General features: G+C 43.3%; 1 protein-coding gene across 1 annotated transcript in view; it reads right to left on the bottom strand.

The window, feature by feature from the left end:
• Nucleotides 1-18796, bottom strand: part of LOC136864093 (uncharacterized protein C12orf56) — a 405652-nt gene that overhangs the window by 121121 nt on the left and 265735 nt on the right. The window contains exon 5 of the mRNA XM_068225784.1: nt 3181-3322. Coding sequence (XP_068081885.1) covers nt 3181-3322 — 142 coding nt within the window. The remainder of the gene's footprint in view (nt 1-3180; nt 3323-18796) is intronic.

The raw sequence follows: 18796 nt of genomic DNA, 5'->3' as shown, positions 1-18796 counted from the left end.
CGTCATCTGTTCGCATGGAGGCGGAGGCTGGTGACGCAGAGATATCACCAACCGCACCCGCGTAGTTCCGAGAATTGAGACTGGGTTCAGCTCGAAGCTACTAGAAATCGCCGAGACTGCAGTTCCAGCATGAATGAGAACATTCTGGTAACTGCCGCGGTGTTATAAAAGAATGTGGACAGCAAGTGAGCAAGTGAGCGCAAGAGTGAGTTGTGTGATAGTCGCATTGAGTTAGTAAGTGAACTGGTGTTAGCACTTTGTTATATTACTAAACGAGTGTACTACTAAATTCTACCACGCCAAAGGTCTGCGATTTATTTCCTGGCTCAGGAATTGAAACAAGATTTCATAGACACTGACGGAAATGTTATGCGATGTACTATTCATGATTCAAGAATTTTGTTAAATGAGAAACACCAGCAAGTTCGCATCAAACAACACATTTCCAGCTCTAAGCATCAAATCTATAAGACTTTTCAAGCAAACAAATCGCGGCAACCTCTATTATGAAATGCGTTTCAACAGAGTTCTTCAAAAAGCCAAAATTTGAAGGAATTAAACTCTGATTTGTGTGCAGCTCTTACACAAGCAAGAATTCCACTCAGTAAAGTGAACCATCCAGCCTTCAAGGGATTTAGTGAAAAATATGCAAAGATGTCAATGCCCGATGAGAGTGCTTTAAGAAATAAACAACATGGAGCCTGTTTAACAAGAAACCATACAAAGAATCAAGGAGAAATTGTCTGATTGCGATGTGGGAATCATTCTTGACAAACCATAGACTCAATGGAACGATATGTTTTGAACATTTTAGTTTTCCTTAGTAGGGGATAACGTTAATCCCATGTTGTTAAAAATGTACGAGCTGCAGAAAGCCAATGCCAGTACAGTAATGCAATCAATTATGGACTTCTGCCAAAAACTCTGGCCTACTAGTATCGAGTTTGAAAAACTTCTTCTTGTGGTTACGGACCAAGCTCCAAACAGGGTTTCAGCTGTCAACCAATTGAAACCTTTATTTCCTAAGTTGAAGCATGTGATATGCTTGGTTCATGGCTTTCACAGGATTTGTGAATCCATAAGGAACGAATACGACATCGCAAATCAATTCATCTCTGCCCTGAAGAAGATTCTACTAAAAGCTCCGAGTCGTGTTGTTGCCTACAGGGAAACCACTAGCCTGCCCCTTCCAAACTTCCCGGTCATATCTCGCTGGGGATCATGGATTGAGTGAGCCGCTATGTTGTATGAGAATTTTGAAAAAATAGAGAGTTTGTGCTTTCTTAGGATCGAGCCGACGCAGGTTCAATTTCCAAGGCACAGCAACTTCTGTTACCGGAGAAAGTACATAATTAGCAGACAGAACTATAGTGTGTCCATAGTTACAAGTACCTGACTGCAGTTATTAAACGAGAAGAAGAACAAGATCTGGAAAAGGAAAAAAATGGGATATTTTTATTTCCGTGAGGGAGCAGTTAGATGGCTTTGCCAAGGACAAAGTTGAGTCTAGTCTTCAGAGGAATTCAGACATTGAGGAATTCGCCACATTTGTAGAGTTGCCATTCTGAGTGAATACAAGGTTTGCCCCACTGGTTTCTGTGGATGTCGAAAGAAGCTTTAGCATCTACAAAGACATTTTATCTCCTAATAGAAACATACTTACTTTTAAGAATGTAGAGATGCTTAATGTATTGAAGTACAACAGCTTCATGTTATTCCTACTTTTGATGAGTGATAATTTGATGCACTTGTTTGTAATTCAATAAACTAGAATAGAGCAAAGATAAATCGTTGAATTAGTTGAATAAACCAGCACCTTTTTGTCCCTTTTTACTTTATTTGAGCAAATTTCATCTGAAATTTGCACCTAAAAATCCTAATCCTGGGGATAAGATGGACAAGATTACGGTGGGAACACCAAGCAAGTTTGGCAAACCTATTAGAACCACTCATTTACCTCAGGGCATCAGAGCTATGACTGTAAATGGAGAAACCGGGCGAGTGACTACGCGGTTTGACTCGCGTAGCTGTCAGTTTGCATTCGGAAGGGAGTGGCTTAGAACCCCGTCCAATCGTCGCCGTAAGACTTCTCTGCGTCGGTGTGACGTAGAACAAATAGCAAGAAAAGAAAAGAGATAAACCATGAAAGCAAAGAAGTTTGAATATACAAAGAACAGGACTGAATATGCATAGATGGACAAGCTGACAAAAAAATGATACATTTCACACGCCAAGAAAATGCAAATGAAATCTGGAAAGCGCTAGAACAAAACATCTCAATGAAACCAATCTATACGCAACAAAGTTCCAGGTAAGGAATGAAAAGTTTGTATGCGAGAAGTTCGTCGCTATGCGGGCAAAACGTCATATCTCACAATGCTCTTCGTATCCACTGTTTTCCTTAAGACTGGTCACGCCTCAGACCGCATATGGATATGCAGTATATCAGAACAATTTCCGCTGTGTTCATTTTCCGATGCTTACTTGTAAGGTATGTTTACACGACTTATTTACGCACTCCTACAGTATTTAAGGTTCATCTTCCTATACACATTAGCATACGAAAATGAACACAACGAAAATTGTTTTGATGGATGGCATATCCATATGTGGCTGGGAGGCGTGACCAGTCATAAGGCGTATAAAGGATAGGGAGAGCATTGTGAGGTATGACATTTAGTCTGAACAGCGACGAGTTATGGTTTTTCCAAAACTGCGGGAAGTGATATAGTGAAAACAGTCACAAAAGTTTACCTATCAAGATCTATACAGCGGTCCGGCTGTTGTTAATAAGAATAGAAGTATGGAGGATGAAGAAACTTACTCAGGTAAAATTCCACCAATTACAATTGAATAGATACAACATGTAATGAAGGATCTAAAAAATAAAATGTCATATTACAAAATGAAACGAAAATTATTGCGTTTGTTGCGTGTACAGTATTCATCTGTTGGTTTTGTGAGGGAAACAATTAATTCTGTCTATTGAACTATATGTAGCAGAATGTTCCTTCTCACAAATAGGTTTGGCAAAATCGCTCAATTTTATTTGGCATTAAATATGTAAATAGAGAGGGACAGTATTAGAGTAGTTAAAGAGGCATGCAGAATGATTAGTTATGGATTTGACTTCCACCATGCAGGCACAACATGTGTGATATTAGTTATTGTGTAACTTACAAGTAGCTGAGTACTCCAACATCTTCGCAAGTTGCTGAGGAAAGCGGAATTTTCGTGCAGAACGTAGATATGTAAGTCAGCACGGGTGCCACAGAACAGGCCGACGACGTCAGGCTTCTCCGTAAACTGTCTTTGACTTCGCCTGTAGGAACAAAAGGACAATGTGAGCCTACTCCTCCTCCACAATTAGAAATAAAGTAAACTCGTGTCCTCATCCCGAGGTGGTGCAGCTCTTTTCAGGCACACCCCCATTGGAGGTGAGCTGCGTGTACCATTTCAACCACATACCAGCCCTCCTGCCAGTCTTAAATTTCTGGCAGTACCGGGAATTGAACCCGGGCCTCCGAGGACGGCAGCTTACAACACTTACCGTTACGCTACGGAGGCGGACAATTAGAAATAATGTTATTTGTTTAATCCCTTAAGAGGATGCTAACCGAGATGGTAAAGGCGTGCTCGGTTCACCCAGAAAGACGTGGTTCGAGTCCCTGTCAGGACGTCGGGAATTTAACGACACATCCACTTCTGAATATTCAAATATCCCTGACGTTCATTCAGTCTACAACAAAAATGGTACCAGACTAATTCCTTGGGGTAAAGGTTAGTGGTCAGAGCTAACCGCTTCACTACCTGATCAAAAGTGTCCGAACACCCACTTCAAACTGAAAACAGAGCTTGCTGGTAACATATTATCTAGTAAAAGAAAAAAACCCTCGGCACTTAACGCCCTTGAAAGGGCCTTGGCCTGCCCAGCGACCGCTGCTCAGCCCGAAGGTCTGCAGATTACGAGGGGTCGTGTCGTCAGCAAGATGCATTCTCTCGGCCGTTATTCTGGACTTTCGAGCTCGGGGCCGCCATCTCACCGTCAAATAGCTCCTTCATTCTAATCACGTAGGCTGAGTGAACCTCGAACCAGCCCTCAGGTCGAGCGAAAAATCCCTGACCTGGCCAGGAATCGAACCCGAGGCCTCCGGGCGAGAGGCAGACACGCTACCCCTACACCAAGGGCCCGGCATATTCTCTAGTAGTCGTCATTAATATGATGTTGGTCGGTCTTTTGCCTTCATCATAGCCCTGACTCTGTTGAGGAGACTTTCCATCAGGTGTCGGAACGTTTCCATGGAAATGGCCTCCCATTATTCCAGAAAATTCGTAACTGGAAAACATGTTGATGTTGGACGGGGAGGCCTGGAACAAAGTTGCAGTTCTAACTCATCCCACGGATGTTCTATTGGGTTTTAATCCGGATTTTGTGTGAGCCAGTCCAGTTATAGAACATTACTTTCCTTAAACTATTGTCTACCGGGCGAGTTGGCCGTGCGCGTAGAGGCACGCGGCTGTGAGCTTGCATCCGGGAGATAGTAGGTTCGAATCCCACTATCGGCAGCCCTGAAGATGGTTTTCCGTGGTTTCCCATTTTCACTCCAGGCAAATGCTGGGGCTGTACCTTAATTAAGGCCACGGCCGCTTCCTTCCAACTCCTAGGCCTTTCCTATCCCATCGTCGCCATAAGACCTATCTGTGTCGGTGCGACGTAAAGCCCCTAGCAAAAAAAAAAAACTATTGACTTACAGAGCCTGCTTATCACTCGGAGCGTTATTATGTTGTTATAAACAAAGATCATCACCGAACTGATTTTCCGCGCCAGGCAGTACGAAAACATTCAGAATGTATTGATATCCTTCAGCGTACACAGTGATGCAGTCCTACTGGAGCGCCGAGTTCATTCTATCAGAAACATCCCTACACCTTAATGCCACCGCTTCCAAAGCTCATTGTTCGTACTAAACATTCAGGTAGATAACGTTCCAGTGTCTAATGGCTTCGCACTTTACACCACTCGTGGCGGCGCTTTTCATTAGGGGGGAAATATTTGGTTTATAGACAGCTGCTCGACCATGGAACTCTATTCTTCTTCGCACAGTCATGGGTCTGTCTGTACTTGATAACACCTTGAAATTCCCTGGTGATTCTTTTTAGAGACAAGCGACGATTTCCTCGTACCACCTTCTTTAATGTTCGTTGTTCCCTGGATGTCAGTAAATGTAGCCGACCAGATCGAGGTTGTGCTGTGGTTGTACCTTCATGCTTCCATTTTACAGTTACAACACTGACAGTCGATTTGGATATATTTGTAAGGTTAGAAATGTCCCTTACAGATCTCTTACTTATGTGGCAACCAATGATTAATTCACGTTAAAAGTCACTAAGCTCACCCGACCTACCCTTGTTGCTGTTCCGCAGTCGCAGCGAACAGTACAAAACTCCCTGCCTCCTGTCATTTTTTGTTTACTAGTGTGCAGTGGTCTCCGGATACATTTGATCAGATAGTGTATACTTAGTGATGAGGTTACAGATAGTGGAATCCTTTATTGCAAGGGCCTTCATGACCAGTGCGGAGATGGCTTTGCTTTATTTTAATGTCCGCTTTTTACAATCTGGGACACTACAGGCAAAAATGAGTGCAATTGGACTAGACAAAAGAGTGACTGAATGGGTTGCTATATTTCTAGAAAATAGATCTCAGAGAATTAGAGTAGGTGAAGCTTTATCTGACCTTGTAATAATTAAGAGGGGAATTCCTCAAGGCAGTATTATCGGACCTTTATGTTTTCTTATATACAGGGTGTTAGGTGTATACCTGCAGATATTTCTTCTAGCAATAGAGAACGATGTGACGAACCACTATATATCAAACTTTTAGTAATCCTCGGAAGTTATTTTCGAGAGCAAAAAGATACGATGTTTTTAGAATAGGTAGTATGACTTGTTCTTGTGAATGAATAGCTTCGCATTGAGAACAGGCGAGTCACGCGCCATTCGTGCCAAACTGGTTTCTGTTTATGTTTACAAGCAAGTGTGCTACTGTAACAGCTGACCGCTGCCAATGTATTGCACGTGATGTTACGTAACATACTTGTCAAACTGGTTTTATGTTTAAGAGCCACTGAGCTATGATAACAGCTGAAGGTGACTACTACAGTAGTGTATGCCATATTACGTTACATTCTCGCCAGACTGGGTTCGTTGTTGTCAGTATTTAGTTTCCGTCTTAGGGGCTTCAGACAACCCTGGTCATCGGTTTCGGACCCTGAAGATGTACCGAATTCTCAGCGTTAATACTGGTTCATTTGCTGTTTTGTCATTTAGGGGGTAGGGATATCTGTGGTCATCAGCCCCGTGGTCTAGTGAGTATGGAAATGACCTGAAAACCTGTATCGGTGCGGGACCAGTACGACTGATATAATTATTGGTTGGGATAAGCGCGCCAGGACGTGAAATACGGTACGATCCCCGTTGTGCATTGCGTAAAGGTAGAAGAAAGATGGCAGTTCCTTACGCCAACGAAAACAGTCATGGGATGCCCAAATGAGTAGCATCGGAATTGAATTATCGAAACACATCGAACGTTTAGTTTCAAATGAATAATGGACATGTTATACAACTAAATAAATTAAACGTACCTATATTTCGTACCTCCTTCCGGGCTGAGTGGCTCAGACGGTTGAGGTGCAGGCCTTTTGACTCCAACTTCTGGCCCAGTCCGGTGGTATTTGAAGGTGCTCAAATACACGTCAGCCTCGTGTCGGCAGATTTTCTGGTACATAAAAAGAACTCGTGCGGGACTAAATTCGGGCACCTCAGCGTCTCAGAAAACCGTAGAAGTAGTTTTTTGCTATTTTGCTTTACGTCGCACCGACACAGATAGGTCTTTTTGCTAGGGGCTTTACGTCGCACCGACACAGATAGGTCTTATGGCGACGATGGGATGGGAAAGGCCTAGGAGTTGGAAGGAAGCGGCCGTGGCCTTAATTAAAGTACAGCCCCAGCACTTGCCTGGTATGAAAATGGGAAACCACGGAAAACCATCTTCAGGGCTGCCGACAGTGGGGCTCGAACCCACTATCTCCCGATTACTGGATACTGGCAACACTTAAGCGACTGCAGCTATCGAGCTCGGTGTAGTTAGTGGGACGTAAAGCAATTATTATTATTATTATTATTATTATTATCAGGTACCGTAATTAAAAGCTGAAATACGTGGAAGAAAATAGTAAAATACGCGTGGTTTAAGAGGAAACAAGATGAAATGTATGTCACGTGAGTTAGCATCGGACGCAGTAGTTACCTACAGATTACTATGCTTAAGACGAGAACCAGGTCAAGCTCGTGGGGATGAGTCAGCTGTAATCTCGTACTGGGTATAAACATCAAACATACACATCAACAAATCTAAGAAACATAATCAAGGTTACGCGTTAGAGAGATGTAGCTATTAACCTGAACGCCAGGCCGACGGTCGCTTTCATGAGTACAGATGAGTTATCAAATTATACACAATCCACAGATATCGAAGGTATCTAAGAAGATTCCGCCACAACTATATTACATTTTACTATGATGGTGCTAATAACAAATCGCAGCAGCTATTGGCTTTACGTCGCACCTACACAGATAGGCCTTATGGCGACGATGGGACTGGAAAGGCTAGGACAGGGAAGGAAGCGGCCGTGGCCTTAATTAAGGTATAGCCCCAGCATTTTCCTGGTGTAAAAATGGGAAACCACGGAAAACCGTCTTCTGGGCTGCCGAGAGAGGGGTTCGAGCCCACTATCTCACGAATAATGGACACTGGCCACGCTGAAATGAAATGTCGTATGGCTTTTAGTGCCGGGAGTGTCCGAGGACAAGTTCGGCACGCCAGAAGCAGGTCTTTCGATTTGACACTCGTAGGCGACCTGCGTGTCGTAATGAGAATGAATTGATGATGAGACAACACACACACCCAGCCCCCGTGCCGGCAAAATTAACCTATGATGGTTAGAATTCGCGACCCCGCTGCGTATCGAACCCGGGACCCCTGTGATCAAGGACCAGCACGCTAACCATTTAGCCAAGGAGCCGGCCTGAAAGCCGGTGATGTTGTGGTACATAAGCACCTGTATCCACGACCTGCGCGTCGTGATGAGAATGAAATGATGATGAAGATGGCATATACACCCAGTTCCCGTGCCAGCAAAATTAACCAATTAAGGTTAAACTCCCGACCCTGCCGGGAATCGAACCCGGGACCCCTGTGACCAAAGGCCAGCACGCTAACCATTTAGCCATGGAGCCGGACTTAAGCGATTGCAGCTATCGAGCTCGGTAAATCGCAACAGATTACGCTACTGCGTGTTAAGATGATGTCGGTAGAATAAGACATAAGGCTGCAGTAGAAGAAGTGGCAGAAGAAGGTAACGAGAGCCACATGGTCAAGCAGTACAGAGCCGAACAAAGCGCACATTAGTGACACAGACATAAGAGTGGCGTGGTCGTAGGAACTACAGTCGCATGAGTAACACTCTGTTGTAGAAAAATAACTACCATACAGTACGGGCTCCGTAATTCCAGGTGGACGGTAACAAGACTATCTCGAATAGAAAAGTACGGATTTACGAACGTACACGAAAACGCCTGTGAACAACAAAATGTACCTATGTTAAACATTACAGTACAACAGTTTAGAAAACAAAAACATACAGATTGCCTTACACTAAAAGAAATTTTAATTTTTCTTTTGTAAATTAACAAAACACTCTAGGCAACCTTCTTAAGTTAAATGTTAACTTATACTTCCTATTTCAGTAATGATGAATATAAAACAATTATTTTATTGAATATTTATACGTGATGATGATGATGATGACGACGACGACGATGATGATGATGATGATGATTGCTGTCTTAATGTCATCGGCCCTTAAAATCAAAGTGTCCTCTGTTTTAACTCGTAGTGAATAAAAAACAAAATATAAATTGCTCGAAGCCTTTCCCGATAGATTCATGAAGGGCGACCCGTGTTCTGTTCTGCCACACGATACACTAGCAGCATATCATGGTATTCGTGGTATTCATACACTGGCATTATTCAAGTAATACTACTGATTCTACTACTACGAAGTAACTCGCGTACTAGTACAGACGATAATTCGCATCTCTGACAGCTGTTATTCAGGTCAAGGTCAGACAGACCGGTTTCATGTAGGGGCGGGGAACCCGTCCAGCCACATCCCCTTCCCTAGGTACAGCAGACAACGGAATCGGCACGAGATACGTTTAGTGCTTTTGTCGAACTGCTTACGTGGAATATTTTCCCACAGTGCGATTTCAATATCATGGTCTTTTGGGAGTGCAACTCGCCGTATGCAGAAACATCCCGCGTTGACGTCTATGTAAATAAAGTTTATTACGTCAGCGAAAGAATGCATGGGATATGATTTCCAAGTGAGTAGTATCGAAACTGAAATGTCAAAACACATCGAACGTTTTACTTCATACAAGTAAGGGACATGTTATGAACATAAATGAATTAAACGTACCTTCCTTTCGTGCTTCCAACCGAAGAGAACTTTAAATGTAAATGAAAGCCTTCTAGCTTACTGCTGATTTTGCAGTGCCTATTAAACGTATCAAAATAAACGTTGCCAGGCTGAGTGGCTCAGACTGTTCAAGCACTGGTTTCATGAACTTAGCAGGCTCGATCCTGGCTCAGTCCGCTGGTATTTCAAGGTGCTCAAATACGACCGCTTCTGATCGGTAGATTACAGGCACGTTAAAGAATACCTGTGGGCAAAATTCCGACACCGCGCGTCTCCATTGGCACGTAAAGATGTATTATTATTATTATTATTATTATTATTATTATTATTATTATTATTATTATTATTATTATTATTATTATTATTATTATTATTATTATTATTATTATTATTACTGGGCGAGTTGGCCGTGCGATTAGGAGCGCGCAGCTGTCAGCTTGCATCCGTCGAAAAGCCAGTAACAATATTATTATAAAAACTGTGTTAGTCTATTATTACTAACTATTATGAAAATAAAAGTTAATCGCCCCACTCAAACATCGTAGCTCGTAATCTGTCAGAAAACACTAAAGAAAATAGTGAACTTTTAACAGGTCCGAATTATTATTAATATTATAATTGCAGACATGTCTCCGAAATTACCGAAACATGTACTTACAAATTGTTTTACGTCGCACCGACACAAATAGGTCTTACGGCAACGATGGGAGAGAAAAGGGATACAAGTGGGAAGGAAGCGTTCGAAGTCTAATAAAGGTACAGTCCCAGCATTTCCCTGATGTGAAAATGGGAAACTACGAAAAACCATCTTCCTGGCTGCCGACAGTGGAGTTCGAACCCACTATCACTAGAATACAAGCTCACAGCTGCGCGCCCCTAACCGCACGATCAACTTACTCTAAGCTCCAATGGCGGTCTGAGTAGCTCGGACGATAGAGCGCTGGTCTTCTGATCCCACCTTGGCAGGTTCGATGGCGGCTCAGTTCGGTGGTATTTGAAGGTGCTGAAATACGCCTGTCTCGTGTCTGTGGATTTACTTGCATTTAAAAAAGTACTGCGGTACAAAATTCTGGCACTTCAGCGTCTCCGAAAACCGTGAAAATTAGTTAGTGAAACGTTAAGATATTATTATTATTAGTAGTAGTAGTAGTAGTAGTAGTAGTAGTAGTAACATTATTATTACGGAAGTTTTAATTAAACGGGTCCGTTACATTACCTATCGGCACTTACAGTCCAGTAATTAGCCTTCTGTCCACCTCTGTGGTATAGTGGTTAGTGTGATTAGTTGCCACCCCCCAGAGGCCCGTGTTCCATTCCCAGCTCCGCCACGAAATTTGAAAAGTGATACGAGGGCTGGAACGGGGTCCATTAAGCCTCGGGAGGTCAAATGAGTAGAGGTGGTTCGATTCCCACCTCAGCCATCCTGAAAGTGGTTTCCCGTAGTTTTCCACTTCTCCAGGCAAATGCCGGGATGGTACCTAACTTAAGGCCACGGCCGCTTCCTTCCCTCTTCCTTGTCTATCCCTTCCAATCTCCCCATTCCCCCGCAAGGCCCCTGATCAGCATAGAAGGTGAGGCCGCCTGGACGGGGTACTGGTCATTCTCCCCATTTGTATCCTCCGACCCAATGTCTCACGCTCCAGGACACTGCCCTTGAGGCGGTAGAGGTGAGTCCGGAAACCAAACCTGGAGGGTAAACAGATTAGGAAAATGTCTCACGCTCCAGGACACTGCCCTTGAGGCGGTAGTGGTGAGTCCGGAAACCAACCCTGGAGGGTAAACAGATTAGGAAAAAGAAGAATAAGCCTTCTATTAGAAATGCCCGGCGGCAATTCCACAGTAGACCGAGCTCGATAGCTGCAGTCGCTTAAGTGCGGCCAGTATCCAGTATTCGGTAGATAGCAGGTTCGAACACCACTGTCGGCGGCCCTGAAGATGGTTTTCCGTGGTTTTCCATTTTCACACCAGGCAAATGCTGGGGCCGCTTCCTTCCCACTCCTAGCCCTTTCCTGTCCCATCGTCGCCATAAGACCTATCTGTCTCGGTGCGACGTAAAGTAACTAGCAAAGCAAATCCACAGTAGCTATTTTTCCTTCGAGCAATGTTCACGCATATTTGCAGCTACGGTTTTTGAAATCTCTCTCATTAATAACAGTATGACTGAATACTTACAACCTTTTCTTTCAGTGTCCACCGTCCTTTCACTGACCTGAAACGTTTATGAATAAGCATAGAAAACTCGCATTGTCTATTGTCAGAAATTCATCGTGGACTGTCGCAATAAGAGCACAGAAATGTTGCGCTCATTTTTAATTTACTTATTAACTATTTCCTTTCATTTTGTCAGCTGGGATCACTGAGTAATGCCATTGACGTCTTAAAAATCACACACAACTACACAATACTTGATTCGCATGTATGTGCTGGTACGTATCTTCGAGGTCACTGTAAGAATTCTGTGTACATTTCACACAGAGTACCCTAGACCGCTTTTCGAGTACAGCAAGTGGCTTGGCACGTGAGTCATCCTCTCCTACTTGCCAAGGCTTTAGGGGAAGTGCACAACAACATGCGTTGGCCTGCGATAAGAAACAGGTTCAACAAGCCCTATACTCTGCTACTGTGCTTCCACTACGCGTGGACAGAATGACGTAACCGGCATATCCTGCTACGGCCGTTCAAAACACATTAGGTCCTGAAATATTTGGCTCAGTTATGGGCAAACTAATAGGACAAGGTAAAAAGTACATAGCATATATTGTGAGATGTATTTTTCTTTGCCGTCTAGCTTAATATCTGCACGTATACCCCTAACACCCTGTATATACAGGGTGTTAGGTGTATACCTGCAGATATTTCTTCTAGCAATAGAGAACGATGTGACGAACCACTATATATCAAACTTTCAGTAATTCTCGGAAGTTATTTTCGAGAACAAAGAGATACGATGTTTTTAGAATAGGTAGTATGCCTTGTTCTTGTGAATGAATAGCTTCCCTTTGAGAACAGGCGAGTCACGCGCCATGCGTGCCAAACTGGTTTCTGTTTATGTTTACGTACAACAGCTGAACGCTACCTATGCAGTGCACGAGATGTTACGTAACATACTTGTCAAACTGGTTTTATGTTTATGAGCAACTGAGCTACGATAACAGCTGAAGGTGGCTACTGCAGTAGCGTATGCCTTGTTACGTTACATTCTCGCCAGACTGGTTTCGTAGTTGTCAGTATTCAGTTTCCGTCTTAGGGGCTTCAGACAATCCTGGTCATCGGTTTCGGACCCTGGATGTACCGAATTCTCAGCGTTAATACTGGTTCATTTGCTGTTATGTCCTTTAAGGGATTGGGATATGTGTGGTCATCAGCCCCGTGGTCTAGTGAGTATGGAAATGACCTGAAAACCTGAATCGGTGCGGGACCTGTACGAGCGTGTGATATAATTATTGGTTGGTATAGGCGCGCCGGGACGTGAAATACAGTAGATCCCCGTTGTGCATTGCGTAAAGGTACAAGAAAGATGGCAGGTCCTTACGCCAACGAAAGCAGTTATGAGATGCCCAAATGAGTAGCATCGGAATTGAATTATCGAAACACATCGAACGTTTAGTTTCAAAGGAATATTGGACATGTTATACAACTAAATAAATTAAACGTACCTACATTTCGTGCCTCCTTCCGAGCTGAGTTGCTCAGACGGTTGAGGTGCAGGCCTTTTGATTCCAGCTTTACAGGTTCGAACCTGGCCCAGTCCGGTGGTGTTTGAAGGTGCTCAAATACTGTAGGTCAGCCTCGTGTCGGCAGATTTTCTGGTACATAAAAAGAACTGTGCGGGACTAAATTCGGGCACCTCAGCGTCTCAGAAAACCGTAGAAGTAGTTAGTGGGACGTAAAGCACTTAACGTTTTTATTATTATTATTATTATTATTATTATTATTATTATTAGGTCATTAAAAGCTGAAATACGTGGAAGAAAATAGTAAAATATGCGTGGTTTAAGAGGAAACAAGATGAAATGTATGTCACGTGAGTTAGCATCGGTCGCAGTAGTTACCTACAGATTACTATGCGTAAAACGAGAACCAGGTCAAGCTCGTGGGGATGAGTCAGCTGTAATCTCGTATTGTGTATAAACATCAAACATACACATATAAGAAACATAAACAAGGTTACACGTTAGAGACATGTAGCTATTAACCTGAACGCCAGGCCGACGGTCGCTTTCATGAGTACAGATGAGTTATCAAATTATACGCAATCCACAGATGTTGAACATATCTAAGAAGATTCCGCCACAACTATATTACATTTTACTATGATGGTGCTAATAACAAATCGCAGAGCTATTGGCTTTACGTCGCACCTACACAGATAGGCCTTATGGCGACGATGGGACTGGAACGGGCTAGGACAGGGAAGGAAGCGGCCGTGGCCTTAATTAAGGTACAGCACCAGCATTTGCCTGATGTGAGAATGGGAAACCACGGAAAACCATCTTCTGGGCTGCCGAGAGTGGGGTTCGAACCCACTATCTCCCGAATAATGGATACTGGCCACACTGAAGTGAAATGTCGTATGGCTTTTAGTGCCGGGAGTGTCCGAGGATAAGTTCGGTTCGCCAGATGCAGGTCTTTTGATTTGACTCCCGTAGGCGATCTGCGCGTCGTGATGAGGATGAAATGATGATGAAGTTGGCACATACACCCAGTTCCCGTGCCAGCAAATTTAACCAATTAAGGTTAAATTTCCGACCCTCCCGGGAATCGAACACGGTACCCCTGTGACCAAAGGCCAGCACGCTAACCATTTAGCCATGGAGCGGGACTTAAGCGACTGCAGCTATCGAGCTCGGTAAATCGCAGCAGATTACGCTACTGCGTGTTGAGATGATGTCGGTAGAATACAGTATACCTGTTAAGACATAAGGCTGCAGTAGAAGAAGTGGCAGAAGAAGGTAACGAGAGCCACATAGTTAAGCAGCACACAGCTGAACAAAGTGCACATTAGTGACACAGATATAAGAGTGGCGTGGTCGCGGGAACTACAGTCGCATTCGTAACACTCTGTTGTACAAAAATAATGAACTAACATACAGTACGGGCTCCGTAATTCCAGGTGGACGGTAACAAGACTATCTCGAATAGAAAAGTACAGATTTACGAACGTACACGAAAACGCCTGTGAACAACATAATGTACCTATGTTAAACATTACAGTACAACAGTTTAGAAAACAAAAACATACAGATTGCATTAAAAGAAATGTTAAACTTTCCTTTGTACATTAACAAAACACTCTAGGCAATCTTCTTAAGTTAAATGTTAACTTATAGTTCCTATTTCAGTAATGATGAATATAAAATGATTATTTTATTGAATATTTATACGTGACGACGATGACGACGACGAAGATGATGATGATTATGATGATGATGATGATTGCTGTCTTAATGTCATCGGCCCTTAAAACGCAAAGTGTACTCTGTTTTAACTCGTAGGGAATAAGAAACATAATATAAATTGCTGGAAGCCTTTCCCGATAGATTCATGAAGGGCGACCCGTGTTCTGTTCTGCCACACGATACACTAGCAGCATATAATGGTATTCGTGGTATTCATACACTGGCATTATTCAAATACTACTACTGATGTTTCTACTACGAAGTAACTCGCGTACTAGTACGGACGATAATTCATATCTCTGACAGCTGTTATTCAGGTCAAGGTCAGACAGACCGGTTTCATGTAGGGGCGGGGAACCCGTCCAGCGACATCCCCGTCGCTAAGAACAGCAGACAACCGGCATGTGACAGGTCTAGTGCTTTTGTCGAACTGCTTACGTGGAATATTCTCCCACAGTGCGATTTCAATATCATGGTCTTTTGGGAGTCCAACTCGCCGTATACAGAAACAACCCGTGTTGACGTGTACGTAAATAAAGTTTATTACGTCAACGAAAGAATGCTTGGGATAGAATTTCAAAGTGAGTAGTATCGGAATTGAAATGTCAAAACACATCGAACGTTTTACTTCATACCAGTAAGGGACATGTTATAAACATAAATTAATTAAACGTACCTTCCTCTCGTGCTTCCAACCGAAGAGAACATGTTTAAATGTAAATGAGAACCTTCTAACTTACTGCTGATTTTGCAGTGCCTATTCAACGTATCAAAAAAAAAAAAACGTTGCCAGGCTGAGTGGCTCAGACGGTTCAAGCACTGGTTTCATGAACTTAGCAGGCTCGATCCTGGCTCAGTCCGCTGGTATTTGTAGGTGCTCAAATACGACCGCTTCTGATCGGTAGGTTTACGGGCACGTTAAAGAATACCAGTGGGCAAAATTCCGACACCGCGCGTCTCCATTGGCACGTGAAGATTTATTATTATTATTATTATTATTATTATTATTATTATTATTATTATTATTATTATTATTATTATTATTATTATTATTATTATTATTGGGCGAGTTGGCCGTGCGATTAGCTTGCATCCGTCGAAAAGCCACTAACAATATTATTATAAAAACTGTGTTAGTCTATTATTACTGACTATTATGAAAATAAAAGTTAATCGCCCCACTCAAACTTCGTAGCTCGTAATCTGTCAGAAAACACTAAAGAAAATAGTGAACTTTTAACAGGTCCGAATTATTATTAATAATATAATTGCAGACATGTCTCCGAAATTACCGAAGCATGTACTTACAAATTGTTTTACGTCGCACCGACACAAATAGGTCTTACGGCGACAGTGGGAGAGAAAACGGATACAAGTAGGAAGGAAGCGTTCGAAGTCTAATAAAGGTACAGTTCCAGCATTTCCCTGATGTGAAAATGGGAAACTACGGAAAACCATCTTCCCGGCTACCGACAGTGGAGTTCGAACCCACTATCACCAGAATACAAGCTCACAGCTGCGCGCCCCTAACCGCACGATCAACTTACTCTAAGCCCCAATGCCGGTCTGCGTAGCTCGGACGATAGAGTGCTGGTCTTCTGATCCCACCTTGGCAGGTTCGATGGCGGCTCAGTTCGGTGGTATTTGAAGGTGCTGAAATACGCCAGTCTCGTGTCTGTGGATTTACTTGCATTTAAAAACGTACTGCTTTACAAAATTCTGGCACTTCAGCGTCTTCGAAAACAGTGAAAATTAGTTAGTGGAACGTAAAGATAGTAGTATTAGTAGTAGTAGTAGTAGTAGTAGTAACATTATTATTACGGACGTTTTAATTAAACGGGTCCGTTACATTACCTATCGGCATTTACTGTCCGGTAATTAGCCTTCTGTCCACCTCTGTGGTATAGTGGTTAGTGTGATTAGCTGCCAACCCCCGGAGGCCCGTGTTCCATTCCCAGCTCCGCCGCGAAATTTGAAAAGTGGTACGAGGGCTGGAACGGAGTCCACTAAGCCTCGGGAGGTCAAATGGGTAGAGGTGGTTCGATTCCCACCTCAGCCATCCTGAAAGTGGTTTCCCGTAGTTTCGCACTTCTCCAGGCAAATGCCGGGATGGTACCTAACTTAAGGCCACGGCCGCTTCCTTCCCTCTTCCCTGTTTATCCCTTCCAAACTCCCCATTCCGCCGCAAGGCCTACACAAGACCACTGTTCAGCATAGGTGAGGCCGCCTGGGCGAGGTACTGGTCATTCTCCCCAGTTGTATCCCCCGACCCAATGTCTCACGCTCCAGGACACTGCCCTTCAGGCGGTAGAGGTGGGATCCCTCGCTGAGTCCGAGGGAAAACCAACCCTGGAAGGTAAACAGATTAGGAAAAAGAAGAATAAGCCTTCTATTAGAAATGCCCGGCGGCAATTCCATAGTAGACCGAGCTCGATAGCTGCAGTTGCTTAACTGCGGCCAGTGTCCAGTATTCGGGAGATAGCAGGTTCGAACCCCACTGTCGGCGGCCGTGAAGATGATTTTCCGTGGTTTCCCATTTTCACACCAGGCAAACGCTGGGGCTGTACCTTAATTAAGGCCACGGCCGCTTCCTTCCCACTCCTAGCCCTTTCCTGTCCCATCGTCGCCATAAGACCTATTTGTGGTCGGTGCGACGTAAAGCATCTAGAAAAAGAAATCCACAGTAGCTATTGTTCCTTCGAGCAATGTTCACGCATGGTTGCAACTACGGTTTTTGAAATCTCTCTCATTAATAACAATATGACTGAATACTTACAGCCTTTTCTTTCAGTGTCCACCGTTCTTTCATTGACCTGAAAATGTTTATGAATAAGCATAGACAACTCGCATTGTCTATTGTCAGAAATTCATCGTAGACTGTTGCAATAACAGCACAGAAATGTTGCGCTCATTTTTAATTTACTTATTAACTATTTCCTTTCATTTTGTCAGGTTGGATCACTGAGTAATGCCATTGACGTTTTATACATCACACACAACTACACAATACTTTATTCGCACGTATGTGCTGGTGCGTATCTTCGAGGTCACTGTAAGGATCCTGTGTACATTTCACACAGGGTACCCTAGACCGGTTTTCGAGTACAGCAAGTGGCCTGGCACGTGAGTCATCCTTTCCTACTTGCCAAGCCTTTAGGGGAAATGCACAACAACATGTGTTGGCCTGCGATAAGAAACAGGTTCAACAAGCCCTAGACTCTGCTACTGTACTTCCACTACGCGTGGACAGAATGACGTAACCGGCATATCCTGCTACGGCCGTTCAAAAAACATTAGGTCCTGAAATATTTGGCTCAGTTGTGGGCAAACTAATAGGACAAGATAAAAAGTACATAGCATATATTGTGAGATGTCTTTTTCTTTGCCGACTAGCTTAATATCTGCACGTATACACCTAACACCCTGTATATAAATGATATGAGTAAAGGAGTGGAATCGGAGGTAAGGCCTTTTGCGGATGATGTTATTGTCTATAGAATAATAAATAAGTTACAAGATTGTGAGCAACTGCAAAATGACCTCCATAATGTTGTGAGATGGACAACAGGCAATGGTATGTTGATAAACGGGGTTAAAAGTCGGGTTGTGAGTTTCACAAATAGGAAAAGTCCTCTCAGTTTTAATTACTGCGTTGATGGGGTGAAAGTTCCTTTTGGAGATCATTGTAAGTTTCTAGGTGTTAATATAAGGAAGGATCTTCATTGGGGTAATCACATAAATGGGATTGTAAATAAAGGGTACAGATCTCTGCACATGGTTATGAGGGTGTTTAGGGGTTATAGTAAGGATGTAAAGGAGAGGGCATATAAATCTCTGGTAAGACCCCAACTAGAG

The sequence above is a fragment of the Anabrus simplex genome, chromosome 2, assembly GCF_040414725.1.
Source record: "Anabrus simplex isolate iqAnaSimp1 chromosome 2, ASM4041472v1, whole genome shotgun sequence".
In the NCBI taxonomy this organism is placed as follows: Eukaryota; Metazoa; Arthropoda; class Insecta; order Orthoptera; family Tettigoniidae; genus Anabrus; species Anabrus simplex.
Note: the sequence above shows the minus strand (reverse complement) of the source record. Positions and strands in the feature narration are given on the sequence as shown.